Source organism: Nerophis ophidion, linkage group LG19 (assembly GCF_033978795.1).
Source record: "Nerophis ophidion isolate RoL-2023_Sa linkage group LG19, RoL_Noph_v1.0, whole genome shotgun sequence".
In the NCBI taxonomy this organism is placed as follows: domain Eukaryota; kingdom Metazoa; phylum Chordata; class Actinopteri; order Syngnathiformes; family Syngnathidae; genus Nerophis; species Nerophis ophidion.
The window spans coordinates 37,939,481-37,959,323 of record NC_084629.1 but is presented as its reverse complement, the minus strand read 5'-3'; the positions used below and the strand labels follow the sequence as shown (position 1 = coordinate 37,959,323).

Genomic DNA, 19,843 nt, shown 5'->3' with positions numbered 1-19,843 from the left:
TGAACGTAATCATGAACGTGATCATAAACGTGATTATGAACGGGATGATGTACGTGATTATGAACATCATCATGACCGTGATCATGAACAGGATCATGAACGTGATTATGAACGGGATCATGAACATCATCATGAATGGGATCATGAACGTGATTATGAACATTATCATGAACTTAATTATGAACGTGTTTATGAACGTCATGGACGTGATCATGAACCTGATCATGAATGTACGTGATTTTTAACATCATTTTGAACATGAATTTGAACATAATTAGGAACATGATTATGAACATAATTATGAATGCGATCATGAACATGATCTTGAATGTGTTCATAAACGTGATCATGAACGTGATCATGACCGGGATCATGAACGTAATTTTGAACCTGATTATGAACATCATCATGAACGTGATCATGGACGTGCTTATGAACGTGATCATAAACGTGATCATAAACTTGATCATGAACGGGATTATGAACGTAATCATGAACGTGATCATAAACGTGATTATGAACGTGATTTTGAACATGATTATGAACATGAATTTCAACATGATTAGGAATCATGTATGTGATTATCAACATGATTGTGAACATGATTATGAACGTGATCATGGACTTGATCATAAACGTGATCATAAACGTGTTTATGAACATCATCATGGACGTGATTATGAACTTGATCATGAACGTACATGATTTTGAACATGATTATTAACATGAATTTGAACATGAGTAGGAACATGATTATGAACATCATGAACGTGATCATGAATGTGATTATGAACATCATCATGGATGTTATGAATGTGATCATGAACTTAATTATGAACGTGTTTATGAACGTCATCATGGGCATGATTATGAACATGATCATGAACTTTATCATGAACGTATGTGATTTTGAACATTATGAACTTGAATTTGAACCTGATTAGGAACATGATTATGAACATCATCATGAATGTGATCTGGAACTTAATTATGAACGTGTTCATGAACATGTTTATGAACGTCATCATGGGCATGATTACGAATGTGATCATGAACGTAATATTGAACGTGATTATGAACATAATCTTGAACTTGATCATGAACGTGATTATGAACATCATCATGAACGTGATCATGAACTTAATTATGAACGTGTTTATGAACGTCATGGACGTGATCATGAACTTGATCATGAACGTAATCATGAACGGGATTATGAACGTAATCATGAACGTGATCATAAACGTGATTATGAACGGGATGATGTACGTGATTATGAACATCATCATGACCGTGATCATGAACAGGATCATGAACGTGATTATGAACGTGATCATGAACATCATCATGAATGGGATCATGAACGTGATTATGAACATTATTATGAACTTAATTATGAACGTGTTTATGAACGTCATGGACGTGATCATGAACCTGATCATGAACGTACGTGATTTTTAACATAATTTTGAACATGAATTTGAACATAATTAGGAACATGATTATGAACATAATTATGAATGTGATCATGAACATGATCTTGAATGTGTTCATAAACGTGATCATGAACGTCATGAACGGGATCATGAACGTAATATTGAACGTGATTATGGACATAATCTTGAACTTGATCATGAACGTGATTATGAACATCATCATGAACGTGATCATGAACTTAATTATGAACGTGTTTATGAACCTCATCATGGACGTGATCATGAACGTACGTGATTTTTAACATGATTATGAACATGAATTTGAACATAATTAGGAACATGATTATAAACATAATTATGAATGTGATGATGAACATGATCTTGAATGTGTTCATAAACGTGATCATGAACGTCATCATGGACGGGATCATGAACATAATCTTGAACTTGATCATGAACGTGATTATGAACATCATCATGAACGTGATCATGAACTTAATTATGAACGTGTTTATGAACGTCATCATGGACGTGATCATGAACTTGATCATGAACGGGTTTATGAACGTATTCATGAACGTGATCATAAACGTGATTATGAACGTGATTTTGAACATGATTATGAACATGAATTTGAACATGATTAGGCATCATGTATGTGATTATGAACATGATTGTGAACATGATTGTGAACATGTTTATGAACGTGATCATAAACGCGATCATAAACGTGTTTATGAACATCATCATGGACGTGATTATGAACTTGATCATGAACTTGATCATGAACGTACATGATTTTGAACATGATTATTAACATGAATTTGAACATGAGTAGGAACATGATTATGAACATCATGAACGTGATCATGAATGTGATTATGAACATCATCATGGATGTTATCATGAATGTGATCATGAACTTTAAACACCTCGGTCAATCCGGTGTAGGGAGCCTGCAGCTTGCTGGTGTGCCCATACAGGGCGATGCTTTTTAGGCTCTTCAGCAAGCCCAGCCACCCATGCAGGTGCTGGCTGATGTTGCCTTCGAAGCCCCCCACAATGGTTACTGGGACTTCCTAGATCAGCAGCGGCCAAAGGATTCTCGGCAGGATGCCATGCTGGTATATCCAAGCCTTGAACTTCCCGGGGAGGCACGACTGATGATATCCATCCATCCATCTTCTACCGCTTGTGCCGGGGGGGTCTCTGGAGCCTATCTCAGCTGAGTTTCGGGAGGAAATCTTAGTACACTCTGGCCAAGTCACCACCTCATCACAGGGCCAACACAGATAGACAGACAACATTCACACACTAGGGACCATTTAGTGTTGCCAATCAACCTATCCCCAGGTGCATGTCTTTGGAGGTGGGAGGGGCCTATCCCCAGGTGTATGTCTTTGGAAGTGGGAGGGGCCTATCCCCAGGTGCATGTCTTTGGAGGTGGGAGGAAGCCGGAGTACCCGGAGGGAACCCACGCAGTCACGGGGAGAACATGCAAACTCCACTCAGAAAGTTCCAGAGCCCGGGATTGAACTCAGGACCTTCGTATTGTGAGGCAGACACACTAACCCCTCTCGCACCATGCTGCCCGACGGCTGATATCTGATATCTGATATATATATATATGTGTGTGTGTGTGTGTGTGTGTGTGTGTGTGTGTGTGTGTGTGTGTGTGTATGTATGTATGTATGTATCTATGTATGTATGTATATATATATATATATATATATATATATATATATATATATATATATATATATATATATATATATATACATATATGTATATGTATATATTAGGAGAGTTCCCTCAGGAAAATCTTAACCCCAAAAATATTAATAATATATTATTAATTAATAATAATAACTTAATAATAATAATTTTAAAAAATGCTATATATATGTATATATATATATATATATATATATATATATATATATATATAAAATTAAGTCCTCACAAAAGTCCATCCATCCATCTTCTTCCGCTTATCCGAGGTCGGGTCGCGGGGGCAACAGCCTAAGCAGGGAAACCCAGACTTCCCTTTCCCCAGCCACTTCGTCTAGCTCTTCCCGGGGGATCCCGAGGCGTTCCCAGGCCAGCCGGGAGACATAGTCTTCCCAACGTGTCCTGGGTCTTCCCCGTGGCCTCCTACCGGTTGGACGTGCCCTAAACACCTCCCTAGAGAGGCGTTCGGGTGGCATCCTGACCAGATGCCCGAATCACCTCATCTGGCTCCTCTCGATGTGAAGGAGCAGCGGCTTTACTTTGAGTTCCTCCCGGATGGCAGAGCTTCTCACCCTATCTCTAACGGAGAGACCCGCCACACGGCGGAGGAAACTCATTTGGGCCGCTTGTACCCGTGATCTTATCCTTTCGGTCATGACCCAAAGCTCATGACCATAGGTGAGGATGGGAACGTAGATCGACCGGTAAATTGAGAGCTTTGCCTTCTGGCTCAGCTCCTTCTTCACCACAACGGATCGGTACAACGTCCGCATTACTGAAGACGCCGCACCGATCCGCCTGTCGATCTCACGATCCACTCTTCCCCCACTCGTGAACAAGACTCCTAGGTACTTGAACTCCTCCACTTGGGGCAGGGTCTCCTCCCCCAACCCGGAGATGGCACTCCACCCCTTTCCGGGCGAGAACCATGGACTCGGACTTGGAGGTGCTGATTCTCATTCCGGTCGCTTCACACTCGGCTGCGAACTGATCCAGTGAGAGCTGAAGATCCCGGTCAGATGAAGCCATCAGGACCACATCGTCTGCAAAAAGCAGAGACCTAATCCTGCGGTCACCAAACCGGAACCCCTCAACGCCTTGACTGCGCCTAGAAATTCTGTTCATAAAAGTTATGAACAGAATCGGTGACAAAGGACAGCCTTGGCGGAGTCCAACCCTCACTGGAATTGTATTCGACTTACTGCCGGCAATGCGGACCAAGCTCTGGCACTGATCATACAGAGAGTGGATCACCACAATAAGACAGTCCGATACCCCATACTCTCTGAGCACTCCCCACAGGACTTCCCGAGGGACACGGTCGAATGCCTTCTCCAAGTCCACAAAGCACATGTAGACTGGTTGGGCAAACTCCCATGCACCCTCAACAACCCTGCCGAGAGTATAGAGCTGGTCCACAGTTCCACGACCAGGACGAAAACCACACTGTTCCTCCTGAATCCGAGGTTCGACTATCCGACGTAGCCTCCTCTCCAGTACACCTGAATAAACCTTACCGGGAAGGCTGAGGAGTGTGATCCCACGATAGTTGGAACACACCCTCCGGTCCCCCTTCTTAAAGAGAGGGACCACCAATCCAGAGGTACCGCCCTCCTCACAAAAGTGAATAATATTACCATATAAATATTAGTTATTATAGAAAGTCATGTAAAACTGATTTCCCTCACAGTCTCAAACTCATAATAATATTTGAAAAGCTACTTCTGTATTCTCAGCAAGTTGTGTGTGTGTGTGTGTGTGTGTGTGTGTGTGTGTGTGTGTGTGTGTGTGTGTGTGTGGGAGCAATCCAAGCATGAGCATTGCAGGCATGCGCGTGCTGAAAGAGTGTGTGAGGAATGTAACAGGAAGTGTGTGTGTGTGTGTGTGTGTGTGTGTGTGTGTGTGTGTGTGTGTGTGTGTGTGTGCGTGTGTGTGTGTGTCTGCCTCTACCACAAAGACGCAGCTCACTTTTCTTTTGTTGGAGGCTCACTTTTTTTGGATTACTGTTGGTGTTTTCTTTGGAGTACTATTTGTGTTTTCCTTGGAGTATTTTTCGTGTTTTCCTTGGACTACTATTTAGGTTTTCTTTACAGTAGTATCGGTGTTTTCTTCGGAGTACTATTTGTGTTTTCGTCGGAGTGCTGTTTGTGTTTTCTTTGCCGTGTCAGTTGTGTTTCCACTGGACTACTATTTATGTTTTCTTTGAAGTAATATTCCTGTTTTCTTTGGAGTACTATTTGTGTTTTCTTGAAATTCTTATTTGTGTTTTGTTTGAGTAGTAGTATTTGAGTATTATGGCATGTGGAGGACGTGCGCTGAGGACCATCTAAGAGGACAGCATCTGCATGATGGTGAGTAATGACTGATAGAAAGAATATGTTTAATAAGAATAATACTATAAATGATGTTTGCTGCCACAAGCAGGGCTGCAGCAAGGTGTTGTGGATGCTGCTGGGGGCCATTGTGATCATCACCTTAATAAGCATCACCGCCGTCTATCTGCGCAGTGAGTCTCTTCTCCTTTGTCATCTTTCAATCTTTTCTACTAATTGTCATTCAGTGTTTACCACTACTTATCAGTTATTGTTTTCTACTAATTGTCTTCTTTGAATGTTTGCTACTAACCGTTATTCGTTTGTTTGTGTTAATTGTCATTTATTGTTTTCTACGAATTGTTTTTAGTTGTTTTCTCTTGTCATTTATTGTTTTCTACTAACAGTCATTGATTTTTTTCTGTTAATTGTCATTTATTGTTTTGTACTAACTGTCATTCATTGTTTCTATTAATTGTCATTTATTTTTTTCTACTAATTATCTTTACTTGTTTTCTACTAACTGTCATTCATTTTTTCTATTAATTGTCATTTATTTTTTCTACTAATTGTCTTTAATTGTTTTCTCCTAATTGTCATTCATCGTTTCCTAGTAATTGTGATTATTTTCTGTTAATTTTCATTTATTGTTTTCTATCAATTGTTTTCTACCAATTCTCATCTTTCAATGTTTCTACTAATTGTTATTCAGTGTTTTCTAGTAATTGTCATCTTTGAATGTTTTCTACTAACTCTCATTCATGTTTCTATTTATTTTCATTTATTGTTTTCTACTAAATATCATAATGGTTTTCTATTAATTGTCATCTTTGAATGTTTTATATTATTGTCATTCATTGGTTTCTAATTGTCATTTATTGTTTTCTACTAATTGTTGTTCGTTGTTTTCTCTTTATTGTCATTTATTGTTTTCTACTAACAGTCTTTGATTTTTTTCTATTAATTGTCATTTATTGTTTTGTACTAACAGTCATTGATTTTTTTCTATTAATTGTCATTTATTGTTTTGTACTAACTGTCATTCATTTTTTCTATTAATTGTCATTTATTTTTTTCTACTAATTGTTTTTAATTGTTTTCTACTAACTGTAATTAATTTTTCTATTAATTGTCATTTATTTTTTTTCTACTAATTGTCTTTAATTGTTTTCTCCTAATCGTCATTCATTGTTTCCTACTAATTGTGATTATTATTTTCTGTTAATTTTCATTTATTGTTTTCTATCAATTGTTTTCTACTAATTGTCATCTTTCAATGTTTTCTACTAATTGTCTTTCAGTGTTTTCTACTACTTGTCATTTATTTTTTTCTACTAATTGTCATCTTTGAATGTTTTCTACTAACTGTTATTTGTTTGTTTCTATTAATTGTCATCCATTGTTTTCTACTAATTGTTTTTAGTTGTTTTCTCTTTATTGTCATTTATTGTTTTCTAATAACAGTCATAGATTTTTTTCTATTAATTGTCATTTATTGTTTTCTACTAACTGTCATTCATTTTTTGTATTAATTGTCATTTATTTTTCACTAATTGTCTTTACTTGTATTCTACTAACTGTCATTCATATTTTCTATTAATTATCATTTATTTTTTCTACTAATTGTCTTTAATTGTTTTCTCCTAATTGTCATTCATTGTTTCCTACTAATTGTGATTATTTTCTGTTAATTTTCATTAATTGTTTTCTATCAATTGTTTTCTACTAATTGTCATCTTTCAATGTTTTTTACTAATTGTCATTCAGTGTTTTCTACTACTTGTCATTTATTTTTTTCTACTAATTGTCATCTTTGAATGTTTTCTACTAACTGTTATTTGTTTGTTTCTATTAATTGTCATCCATTGTTTTCTATTAATTGTTTTTAGTTGTTTTCTCTTTGCCATTTATTGTTTTCTAATAACAGTCATATTTTTTTTTCTATTAATTGTCATTTATTGTTTTCTACTAACTGTCATTAATTTTTTCTATTAATTGTCACTTATTTATTTTTCACTAATTGTCTTTACTTGTTTTCTACTAACTGTCATTCATTTTTTCTATTAATTGTCATTTATTTTTTTCTACTAATTGTCTTTAATTGTTTTCCCATAGTTGTCATTCATTGTTTTCTACTAATTGTCATTATTATTTTCTGTTAATTTTCATTTATTGTTTTCTATCAATTGTCATCAATTGTTTTCTACTAATTGTCATCTTTCAATGTTTTCTACTAATTGTTATCCAGTGTTTTCTAGTTATTGTCATGTTTGAATGTTTTCTACTAACTGTCATTCATTTTTCAATTTATTTTCATTTATTGTTTTTTACTAACTGTCATAATTTTGTTCTATTAATTGTCATCTTTGAATGTTTCTATTAATTGTCATTTATTGTTTCTACTAATTGTCTTTAATTGTTTTCTACTAATTGTCATTTATTGTTTTCTACTAATTGTTTTAGTTGTTTTCTCTTTATTGTCATTTATTGTTTTCTACTAACAGTCATTGATTTTTTTTCTATTAATTGTCATTTATTGTTTTGTACTAACTGTCAATCATTTTTTCTATTAATTGTCATTTGTTTTTTTCTACTAATTGTCTTTACTTGTTTTCTACTAACTGTCATTCAGTTTTTCTATTAATTGTAATTTATTTTTTCTACTAATTGTCTTTAATTGTTTTCTACTAATTGTCATTCATTGTTTCCTACTAATTGTGATTATTTTCTGTTAATTTTCATTTATTGTTTTCTATCAATTGTTTTCTACTAAGTGTCATCTTTCAATGTTTTCTACTAATTGTTATTCAGTGTTTTCTAGTAATTGTCGTCTTTGAATGTTTTCTACTAACTGCCATTCATTTTTCTATTTATTTTCATTTATTGTTTTCTACTAACTGTCATGATTTTTTTCTATTAATTGTCATCTTTTAATGTTTTATATTAATTGTCATTCTACCGTTTTTTACTAACTGTTATTTGTTCGTTTTTATTAATTGTCATTTATTGTTTTCTCCTATTTGTTTTTAGTTGTTTTCTACTAACTGCCATTCTTTTTTTTCTACTAATTGTCTTTAATTGTTTTTTACTAACTGTCATTCATTTTTTCTATTAATTGTCATTTATTTTTTCTACTAATTGTCTTTAATTGTTTTCTACTATTTGTCATTCATTGTTTTCTAATAATTGTCATTATTATTTTCTGTTAATTTTCATTAGTTTTCTATCAATTGTTTTCTACCAATTGTCATCTTTCAATGTTTTCTACTAATTGTTATTCAGTGTTTTCTAGTAATTGTCAACTTTGAATGTTTTCTCCTAACTGTCATTCATTTTTCTATTTATTTTCATTCATTGTTTTCTACTAACTGTAATTTTTTTTCTATTAACTGTCATCTTTGAATGTTTTATATTAATTGTCATTCATTGTTTTCTACTAATTATGTATTGTTTTCTATTAATAATCATTTATTGTTTTCTACTAATCATCATCTTTGAATGTTTTCAACTGTCATTATTTTTTCTATTAATTGTCATTTATTGTTTTCTACTAACTGTCTCTAATTTGTTTGTTTACATTGTGATTTATTGTTTTCTACTAACTGTCATTAATTTTTTGTATTACTTGTCTTTTTTTTAATTAATCGTCATCCTTGAATGTTTTCTACTAACTGTTATTTATTTGTTTCTATTAATTGTCATTTATTGTTTTCTACTATTTGTTTTTAGTTTTTTTCTATTTCTTGTCATTTATTGTTTTTTACTAACTGTCATTCATGTTTTTCTACTAATTGTCTTTAATTGTTTTCTACTAACTGTCATTCATTTTTTCTATTGTCATTTATTTTTTTCTACTAATTGTCTAATTGTTTTTTACTAATTGTCATTCATTGTTTTCTAATAATTGTCATTATTATTTTCTGTTAATTTCCATTTATTGTTTTCTATCAATTGTCATCAATTGTTTTCTACTAAGTGTCATCTTTCAATGTTTCCTACTAATTGTTATTCAGTGTTTTCTAGTAATTGTCATCTTTGAATGTTTTCTACTAACTGTCATTCATGTTTCTATTTATTTTCATTTATTGTTTTCTACTAACTGTCATAATGTTTTTCTATTAATTGTCATCTTTGAATGTTTTATATTAATTGTCATTCATTGTTTTCTACTAATTGTCATTTATTGTTTTCTATTACTAATCATTTATTGTTTTCTACTAATTGTCATCTTTGAATGTTTTCAACTAACTGTCATTATTTTTTTCTATTAATTGTCATTTATTGTTTTGTATTAACTGTCTCTAATTTGTTTGTTTTCATTGTGACTTACTGTTTTCTACTAACTGTCATTAATTTTTTGTATTACTTGTCATTTATTGTTTTCTACTAATTGTCTTTAATTGTTTTCTTTTAATTGTCATTTATTGTTTTCTACTAATTGTCATTAATTGTTTTATACTAATTGCCATCTTTGAAAGTTTTCTACTAATTGTCATCTTTGAAAGTTTTCTACTAGTTGTCATTTATTGTTCTCCATTAATTGTCTTTCTTTGTTTTCTACTAACTGTCATTCATTGTTTTCTATCAAATGTCATTTATTGTTGTCTACTCTAATTGTCTTTAATTATTTTTCTATCAATTGTCACTTATTGTTTTCTACTAATCGTCATTTATTGTTTTCTTATTAATTATCATAAATTTTTTTTCTACTAATTGTCATCTTCATTCATTGTCATTCTTTGTTTTCTACTAACTGTACTTCCTAATTTCTACTAGTTGTCATCTTACAATGTTTTCTACTAATCGTCATTTATTGTTTTCCATAAATTGTCAGTCTTTGTTTTCTAATAATTCATTATTTTATGCTAATTGACATTCATTGTTTTCTAATAAACGTCATTCATCCATCCATCCGTTTTCTACCGGTTGTCCCTCTCGGGGTCACAGGGGTTGCTGGACAAGCTGCATCCTGGACAAGTTGTCATTGTTTTCTACTAATTGTCATTCATGTTTTTCTACTCGTTGTCATTTATTGTTTTCTACTGATTGTCATTATTTGTTTCTATTAATCCTCATTAATTGTTTCTACTAATTGTCATTCATTTGTTTCTACTAATCGTCATTTTTTTCCTACTAATGGTCATTCATGTTTTTCTACTCATTGTCATAAATTATTTTCTACTAATTGTCATTTATTGTTTTCGACTAATTGTCATGAAGCAGCTGCATGCATGGCCACACCCTTTGTGTTTGTCCTTCTAGCTCATGTGTTGTGTTTTTGTTGTGTCACATGTGTTGTTGTGTAACATATGTTGTGTGTTCTTCTGGCACATGTGTTGCGTTGTTGTGTCACATGTATTGTGTTGTTATATCACGTGTTGTGTTGTTGTGTCACACATATTATGTGTTGGGTTGTAGTGTCACGTGTTGTGTTGTGTCACATGTGTTGTGTTGTTATGTCACGTGTTGTGTTGTTGTGTCACATATATTATGTGTTGTGTTGTTGTGTCACATGGGTTGTGTCATATGTGTTGTATTGTTGTTGTGTCACATGTGTTTTGATGTGTCACATGTGTTGTGTTGTTGTCACATGTGTTGTGTTGTCGTGTCACATTTGTTGTGTGTTCTTCTTGCACGTGTGTTGTGTTGTAGTTTCACATATGTTATGTGTTGGGTTGTTGTCTTTTGTCACATGTGTTATGTTGTTGTTGTGTCACATGTGTTGTGTTGTTGTTTCACATGTATTGTGTTATGTCACATGTGTTGTGTTGTTGTGTTGCATATGCTATGTATTGGGTTGTTGTGTCACGTGTTGTGTTGTTGTGTCACATTTGTTGTGTGTTCTTCCTGCACATGTTTTGTATTGTAGTTTCACATATGTTATGTGTTGGGTTGTTGTGTCACATGTGTTGTGTTTTGTCACGTGTTATGTTGTTGTTGTGTCACATGTGTTGTGTTGTTGTGTCACATGTGTTGTGTTTTGTCACAATTGTTATGTTGTTGTGTCACATGCGTTGTGTTGTTATGTCACATTTGTTGTGTGTTCTTCTTGCACATGTGTTGTGTTGTTTTGTCACATATGTTATGTGTTGGGTTGTTGTGTCACATGTGTTGTGTTTTGTCACATGTGTTATGTTGTTGTTGTGTCACATGTGTTGTGTTGTGACACATGTTGGGTTGTTGTGTCACATTTGTTGTGTGTTCTTCTTGCACATGTGTCGTGTTGTTGTTTCACATGTGTTGTGTTTTGTCACATGTGTTATGTGGTTGTTGTTTCACATGTGTTGTGTTGTTGTTTCACATGTATTGTGTTATGTCACGTGTTGTGTTGTTGTGTTGCATATGTAATGTGTTGGGTTGTTGTGTCACATGTGTTGTGTTGTTGTGTCACATTTGTTGTGTGTTCTTCCTGCACATGTGTTGTGTTGTAGTTTCACATATGTTATGTGTTGGGTTGTTGTGTCACATGTGTTGTTTTGTCACGTGTTATGTTGTTGTTGTGTCACATGTATTGTGTTGTCGTGTCACATGTGTTGTGTTTTGTCACATGTGTTATGTTGTTGTTGTGTCACATGCGTTGTGTTGTTGTGTCACATTTGTTGTGTGTTCTTCTTGCACATGTGTTGTGTTGTTTTGTCACATATGTTATGTGTTGGGTTGTTGTGTCACATGTGTTGTGTTGTTGTGTCACATTTGTTGTGTGTTCTTCTTGCACATGTGTTGTGTTGTTTTGTCACATATGTGTTGGGTTGTTGTGTCACATGTGTTGTGTTTTGTCACGTGTTATGTTGTTGTTGTGTCACATGTGTTGTGTTGTGACACGTGTTGGGTTGTTGTGTCACATTTGTTGTGTTTTCTTCTTGCACATGTGTCGTGTTGTTGTTTCACATGTATTGTGTTATGTCACATGTGTTGTGTTGTTGTGTCGCATATGTTATGTGTTGGGTTGTTATGTCATATGTGTTGTGTTGTTGTCACATGTGTTGTGTTGTTGTGTCACATATGTTGTGTGTTCTTCTTGCACATGTGTTGTTGTTTCACATGTATCGCGTTGTTATGTCACATGTGTTGTGTTGTTGTGTCACATATGTTATGTGTTGGGTTGTTGTGTCATGTGTTGTGTTTTGTCACATGTTGTGTTGTTGTTGTGTCACATGTGTTGTGTTTTGACACATGTGTTATGTTGTTGTTGTTGTCACATGTGTTGTGTTGTTGTGTCACATTTGTTGTGTGTTCTTCTTGCACATGTGTTGTGTTGTTGTTTCACATGTATTGTGTTGTTATGCCAAATGTGTTGTGTTGTTGTGTCACATATGTTGTGTGTTTGGTTGTTGTGTCATGTGTGTTGTGTTGTGTCACATGTGTTGTGTTGTTGTTGCCACATGTGTTGTGTTGTGTCCCATTTGTTGTGTGTTCTTCTTACACATGTGTTGTATTGTTGTTCCACATGTATTGTGTTGTTATGTCACATTTCTGTGTCACATATGTTATGTGTTGAGTTGTTGTGTCACATGTGTTGTGTTGTGTCTCATGTGTTGTGTTGTTGTTGTGTCACACGTGTTGTGTTGTTGTTGTGTCAAATCTGTTGTGTAGTGTCACATGTGTTGTTGTCACATGTGTTGTGTTGTTGTGTCACATTTGTTGTGTGTTCTTGCACATTTTGTGTTGTTGTTTCACATATATTGTGTTGTGTCACATGTGTTGGGTTGTTGTGTCACATGTGTTGTTTTGTCACATATGTTGTGTGTTCTTGCACATGTGTTGTGTTGTTGTTGCGTGATTTCTGTTGTTTATATTGTCACATTTGTTGTGTTGTTGTTGTGTCATGTGTTATGTGATGTGTTGTTGTTCTTGTGTCACAAGTGTTGTGTGTTCTTCTGGCACATGTGTTGTTGTTGCGTCACATGTGTTGTTGGGCCACAAGTGTGTGTTCTTCTGGCATATGTGTTGTGTCACAAGTGTTGTGTGTTCTTCTGGCACATGAGTTGTGTTGTTGATAAGTGTTGTGTGTTCTTCTGGCACTTGTGTTGTTGTTGTGTCACAAGTGTTTTGTGTTTTTCTGGCACATGAGTTGCGTTGTTGTTCTTGCATCACAAGTGTTGTGTATTCTTCTGTCACTTGTGTTGTTGTGTGACTAGTGTTGTGTTGTTGTTTTATCACGGGTGTTTTTGTGTCACATTTGTTGTGTTGTTGTCTCATGTGTTGTGTTGTTGTTGCGTCACATGTGTTTATTGTGTCACATTTGTTTGTTTGTCTCACATGTATTGTGTTGTTGTTGTTGTGTCACACGTTTTGTTGTGTCACAAGTGTTTTGTGTTCTTCTGGCACGTGTTGGGTTGTTGTGTCACATGTACTGTGTTGTTGCATCACATGTGTTTTTGTGTCACATTTGTTGTGTTGTTGTGTCACACGTGTTGTTGTTGCATTACACATGTTTTTGTGTCCCATTTGTTGTGTTGTTGTTTCACATGTGTTGTTGTTGTTGTTGCATCACACGTGTTTTTGTGTCACATTTGTCGTGTTGTTGTCTCACATGTTGTGTTGTTGTGGCGTCACACGTGTTGTTGTGTCACAAGTGTTGTGTGTTCTTCTGGTGTTGGGTTGTTGTCTCACATGTAGTGTGTTGTTGTTGTTGCGTCACAAATGTTGTTTTGTCGCAAGTGTTGTTTTGTCGCAAGTGTTGTGTGTTCTACTGGCACCTGTTGGGTTTTTGTCTCACATGTGTTTTGTTATTGTTGTTGCATCACACGTGTTTTTGTGTCACATTTGTTGTGTTGTTGTCTCACATGTGTTGTGTTGTTGTTGTGGCATCACACGTGTTGTTGTGTCACAAGTGTTGTGTGTTCTTCTGGCACATGTGTTGGGTTGTTGTGTCACAATTACTGTGTTGTTGTTGTTGCGTCACACGTTTTTGTGTCACATTTGTTATGTTGTTGTCTCACATGTGTTGTTTTGTTGTTGCGTCACGTGTGTTGTTTATTGTGTCACATTTGTTGTGTTGTTGTAGCTGCCTCACACGCGTTGTGCTGTTGTGTCATGTGGTGTGTGTTCTTCTGGCACATGTGATGTGTTGTTGTTGTTGCGTCACACGTGTTGTTGTGACACAAGTGAGTGTTCTTCTGGCACATGTGTTGTGTTGTTGTTGTTGCATTACAAGTGTTGTGTGTTCTTCTGACACATGTGTTGTGTCACAGTTGAGGGAAGTGTAGTGTTACACGTGTTGTCCTGTTGTGTCACATGTGTTGTGCCACAGGTGAGGGAAGTTTTGTGTCTCACATGTTGTCATGTTGTGTCACATGTTGTAGTGTTGTTGTGTCACATCTGTTGTGAATTCTTCTGGCACATGTGTTGGGTTGGTGTGTCACATGTACTGTGTTGTTGTTGCGTCACACGTGTTGTTTTGTTGTGTGACATTGTAATGTTGTGTCACATGTGTTGTGTTGTTGTTGCTGCCTAACACGTGTTGTGTTGTTGTGTCAAGTGTTTGTTCTTTTGGCACACGTGTTATGTTGTTGTTGTGTCACAAGTGTTGTGTGTTTTTCTGGTACATGTGTTGCGTTGTTGCGTCACACATGTTGTGTGTTCCTCTGGCACGTGTTGTGTTGTTGTTGCGTCACACGTGTTGTGTGTTCTTCTGGCACATCTGTTGTGTTGTGTGTTGTGTTGTTGTGTCACATGTGTTGTGTTGTTTTGTCACATGTTTTGTGTTGTTGTTGCGTCACACGTGTGTTCTTCTGGCACATCTGTTGTGTTGTTGTGTCACATGTTTTGTGTTGTTGTTGTTGTGTCACACGTGTTGTCTGTTCTTCTGGCACATCTGTTGTGTTGTGTTGTTGTGTCACATGTGTTGTGTCACATGTGTTGTGGTGTCACATGTTTTGTGTTGTTGTTGTTGCGTCAAACATGTTGTGTGTTCTTCTGGCACATCTGTTGTGTTGTGTTGTTGTGTCACATGTTTTGTGTTGTTGTTGTTGTTGTGTCACACGTGTTGTCTGTTCTTCTGGCACATCTGTTGTGTTGTTGTGTCACATGTGTTGTGTGTTGTGTCACATGTGTTGTGGTGTCACATGTTTTGTGTTGTTGTTGCGTCACACATGTTGTGTGTTCTTCTGGCACATCCGTTGTGTTGTGTTGTTGTGTCACATGTGTTGTGTTGTTGTGTCACATGTTTTGTGTTGTTGTTGTTGTTGTGTCACACATGTTGTGTGTTCTTCTGGCACATCTGTTGTGTTGTGTTGTTGTGTCACATGTGTTGTGTGTTGTGTTGTTGTGTCACATGTGTTGTGTTTTTGTGTCACATGTTTTGTGTTGTTGTTGCGTCACACATGTGTGTTCTTCTGGCACATCTGTTGTGTTGTTGTGTCACATGTTTTGTGTTGTTGTTGCGTCACACGTGTTTTCTTCTGGCACATCCGTTGTGTTGTGTTGTTGTGTCTCATGTGTTGTGTGTTGTGTTGTGTCACATGTGTTGTGTTGTTGTGTCACATGTTTTGTGTTGTTGTTGTTGTTGTGTCACACGTGTTGTGTCCCAGGTTCAGACGCATCATCATCATCATCATCATCACCACCACCTGGTGACACAAAAGTACAAACTGCTTGTTTCAGACTCAGAAGCTTCTAGAAGATCTTTCACCCTGCAGGATTATTTCAACGACAGCATCAGGTGGCGCTCTTACAACCTCTACTGGATATCAGGTACTCACCTTTGTTCTACTCTCTTCTTCTTATTATTATACTCTATAACATGTTTGTTCTATTATCTTCTTCTTAAACTCTATACAATGTTTGTTCTATTATCTTCTTCTTATACTCTATACAATGTTTGTTATACTATGTCCTTCTTATACTCTATACAATGTTTGCTCTACTATCTTCTTCTTATACTCTATACAATGTTTGTTCTATTATCTTCTGCTTATACTCTATACAATGTTTGTTATACTATGTCCTTCTTAAACTCTATACAATGTTTGTTTTACTATCTTCTTCTTATACTCTATACAATGTTTGTTATACTATGTCCTTCTTAAACTCTATACAATGTTTGTTCGACTATCTTTTTCTTATACTCTATACAATGTTTGTTTTACTATCTTATATTCTATACAATGTTTGTTGTACTATCTTCTTTTACACTCTACAATGTTTGTTGTACTATCTTCTTGTTATACTCTATACAATGTTTGTTCTACTATCTTGTTGTTATACTCTATACAATGTTTGCTCTACTATCTTCTTGTTATACTCTATACAATGTTTGTTCTACTATCTTCTTCTTATACTCCATACAATGTTTGTTCTACTATCTTCTTCTTATACTCTATGCAATGTTTGTTCTACTATTTTCTTCTTATACTCTATACAATGTTTGCTCTACTATCTTCTTCTTATACTCCATACAATGTTTGTTCTACTATCTTCTTCTTATACTCTATACAATGTTTGTTCTACTATCTTCTTCTTATACTCTATACAATGTTTGCTCTACTATCTTCTTCTTATACTCTATACAATGTTTGTTATACTATGTCCTTCTTAAACTCTATACAATGTTTGTTCGACTATCTTTTTCTTATACTCTATACAATGTTTGTTGTACTATCTTCTTATACAATCTACAATGTTTGTTGTACTATCTTCTTATACACTCTACAATGTTTGTTTTACTATCTTCTTGTTATACTCTATACAATGTTTGTTGTACTATCTTCTTGTTATACTCTATACAATGTTTGTTCTACTATCTTGTCGTTATGCTCTATACAATGTTTGCTCTACTATCTTCTTGTTATACTCTATACAATGTTTGTTCTACTATCTTCTTCTTATACTCTATGCAATGTTTGTTCTACTATCTTCTTCTTATACTCTATACAATGTTTGTTCTACTATCTTCTTCTTATACTCTATACAATGTTTGCTCTACTATCTTCTTGTTATACTCTAAACTCTGTTTGCTCTACTAATTTCTTCTTATACTCTATACATTGTTTGCTCTACTATCTTCTTGCTATACTCTATAAAGTGTTTGCACTACTATCTTCTTCTTATACTCTATACAATGTTTGCTCTACTATGTTCTTATATTCTGAACAATGTTTGCTCTACTATCTTATTGTTATACTTAATACAATGTTTGCTCTACTATCTTCTTATACTTTATACAATGTTTGTTCTACTATCTTCTTCTTATACTCTATACAATGTTTGTTCTACTGTCTTTTTCTTATACTCTATACAATGTTTGGTCTACTATCTTCTTGTTATACTCTATACAATGTTTGGTCTACTATCTTCTTCTTATACTCTATACAATGTAGTTTCTACTATCTTCTTCTTATACTCTGTACAATGTTTGTTCCACTTTCTTCTTGTTATACTTTATAACATGTTTGTTCTACTTTCTTCTTGTTATACTCCATACAATGTTTGTTCTACTTTCTGCTTGTTATACTCTATAACATGTTTGTTGTACTTTCTTCTTGTTATACTCTATACAATGTTAGTTCTACTATCTTATTGTTATACTTTATAACATGTTTGCTTTACTTTCTTCTTCTTGTACTCTATACAATGTTTGTTCTACTATCTTCTTGTTATACTCTATACAATGTTTGCTGTACTATATTGCTGTTATTATCTATACAATGTTGGTTCTACTATGTTCTTGTTATACTCTATACAATGTTGGTTCTTGTGGTTTTGCATCTTTATTGCAGATAAAGAATATTTACACAAAACAAGAGACGGAAGCATTTTCCTGCACGATGTGGAAAAAGAGGAGGAGTCACTTTTCCTGAGCAACGCAACTTTGGTAATATTTCACACTATTAACAACTGTAAAAGTCACTATACGAAAGAAATGTAACTTTTGAATTATTTCACTTTAATATTAACGGTTAAAGTCACTATATGTAAGAAATGTAACTCGAACTATTTTACTTTACTAATAAATGTTAAAGTCACTATACGAAAGAAATGTAACTTTTGTACTATTTCACTTTATTAATAACTGTAAAAGTCACTACACGAAAGAAATGTAACTTTTGAACTATTTTACTTTACTAATAACGGTTAAAGTCACTATATGTAAGAAATGTAACTCTTGAACTATTTTACTTTACTAATAAATGTTAAAGTCACTATACGAAAGAAATGTAACTTTTGAACTATTTTACTTTACTAATAACGGTTAAAGTCACTATATGTAAGAAATGTAACTCTGGAACTATTTTACTTTACTAATAAATGTTAAAGTCACTATACGAAAGAAATGTAACTTTTGTACTAATTCACTTTATTAATAACTGTAAAAGTCACAATACGAAAGAAATGTAACTTTTGAACTATTTCACTTTACTAATAACGGTTAAAGTCACTATATATAAGAAATGTAACTCTTGAACTATTTTACTTTACTAATAAATGTTAAAGTCACTATACGAAAGAAATGTAACTTTTGTAATATTTCACTTTATTAATAACTGTAAAAGTCACTATACAAAAGAAATGTAACTTTTGAACTATTTCACTTTACTAATAACGGTTAAAGTCACTATATGTAAGAAATGTAACTCTTGAACTATTTTACTTTACTAATAAATGTTAAAGTCACTATACGAAAGAAATTTAACTTTTGTACTATTTCACTTTATTAATAACTGTAAAAGTCACTATACGAAAGAAATGTAACTTTTGAACTATTTCACTTTACTAATAACTGTTAAAGTCACTATATGTTAGAAATGTTCAAGTCATTTTTCAAGAGGCATTAAAACATTTGGATTCACGTTTTCATAATATCATATTTTCATGTTTTTTCAACTTCACTCTTAAAAATGACTAAACATGTTTAGTTTTTAATCTGGAATTTGTATTTGTCAGATCATTGATTTAAAAAAAAAATCACACTTTTGAAATTGGAAAATTTAAAATTCATTACAAATGTATTACTTACCTGCAAAAATAAAATAATTTGGATTATTTAGAATTAATCACAATTTATTACTTACTTTAATAAATAATATAATTTGGATCATTTACAATTATTCACAATTTTTTTCTTGAATAAGTAAATATTTTTATTCAATCACAATGTATTACTTACTTGCATAATTAAAATAATTGAGATTATTTACAATTAATCACAAATTATTACTTTGTTGCATAATAACAATACATTTTAATAATTTTAATTAATCACAGTTTATTACTGACTTGCATAATAAAAATATATTGGACTAGTTACAATTAAGCACAATTTATTACTTAATTGTTTGAATAAAATATTTTGGATTATTTACAATTAATCACAATTTATTACTTACCTGTGTAATGGAAATAATTTGGATTATTTACGATTAA

At 33.7% G+C, this 19,843-nt stretch overlaps 1 protein-coding gene across 1 annotated transcript in view; it reads left to right on the top strand.

Moving 5' to 3' along the window:
- Positions 1-4,996: 4,996 nt before the first annotated feature.
- Positions 4,997-19,843, top strand: part of fap (fibroblast activation protein, alpha) — an 80,356-nt gene continuing 65,509 nt past the window's right edge. Inside the window, exons 1-5 of the mRNA XM_061879937.1 lie at positions 4,997-5,374; positions 5,447-5,518; positions 5,592-5,673; positions 16,085-16,174; positions 18,199-18,293. Coding sequence (XP_061735921.1) covers positions 5,513-5,518; positions 5,592-5,673; positions 16,085-16,174; positions 18,199-18,293 — 273 coding nt within the window. The 5' untranslated portion in view covers positions 4,997-5,374; positions 5,447-5,512. The remainder of the gene's footprint in view (positions 5,375-5,446; positions 5,519-5,591; positions 5,674-16,084; positions 16,175-18,198; positions 18,294-19,843) is intronic.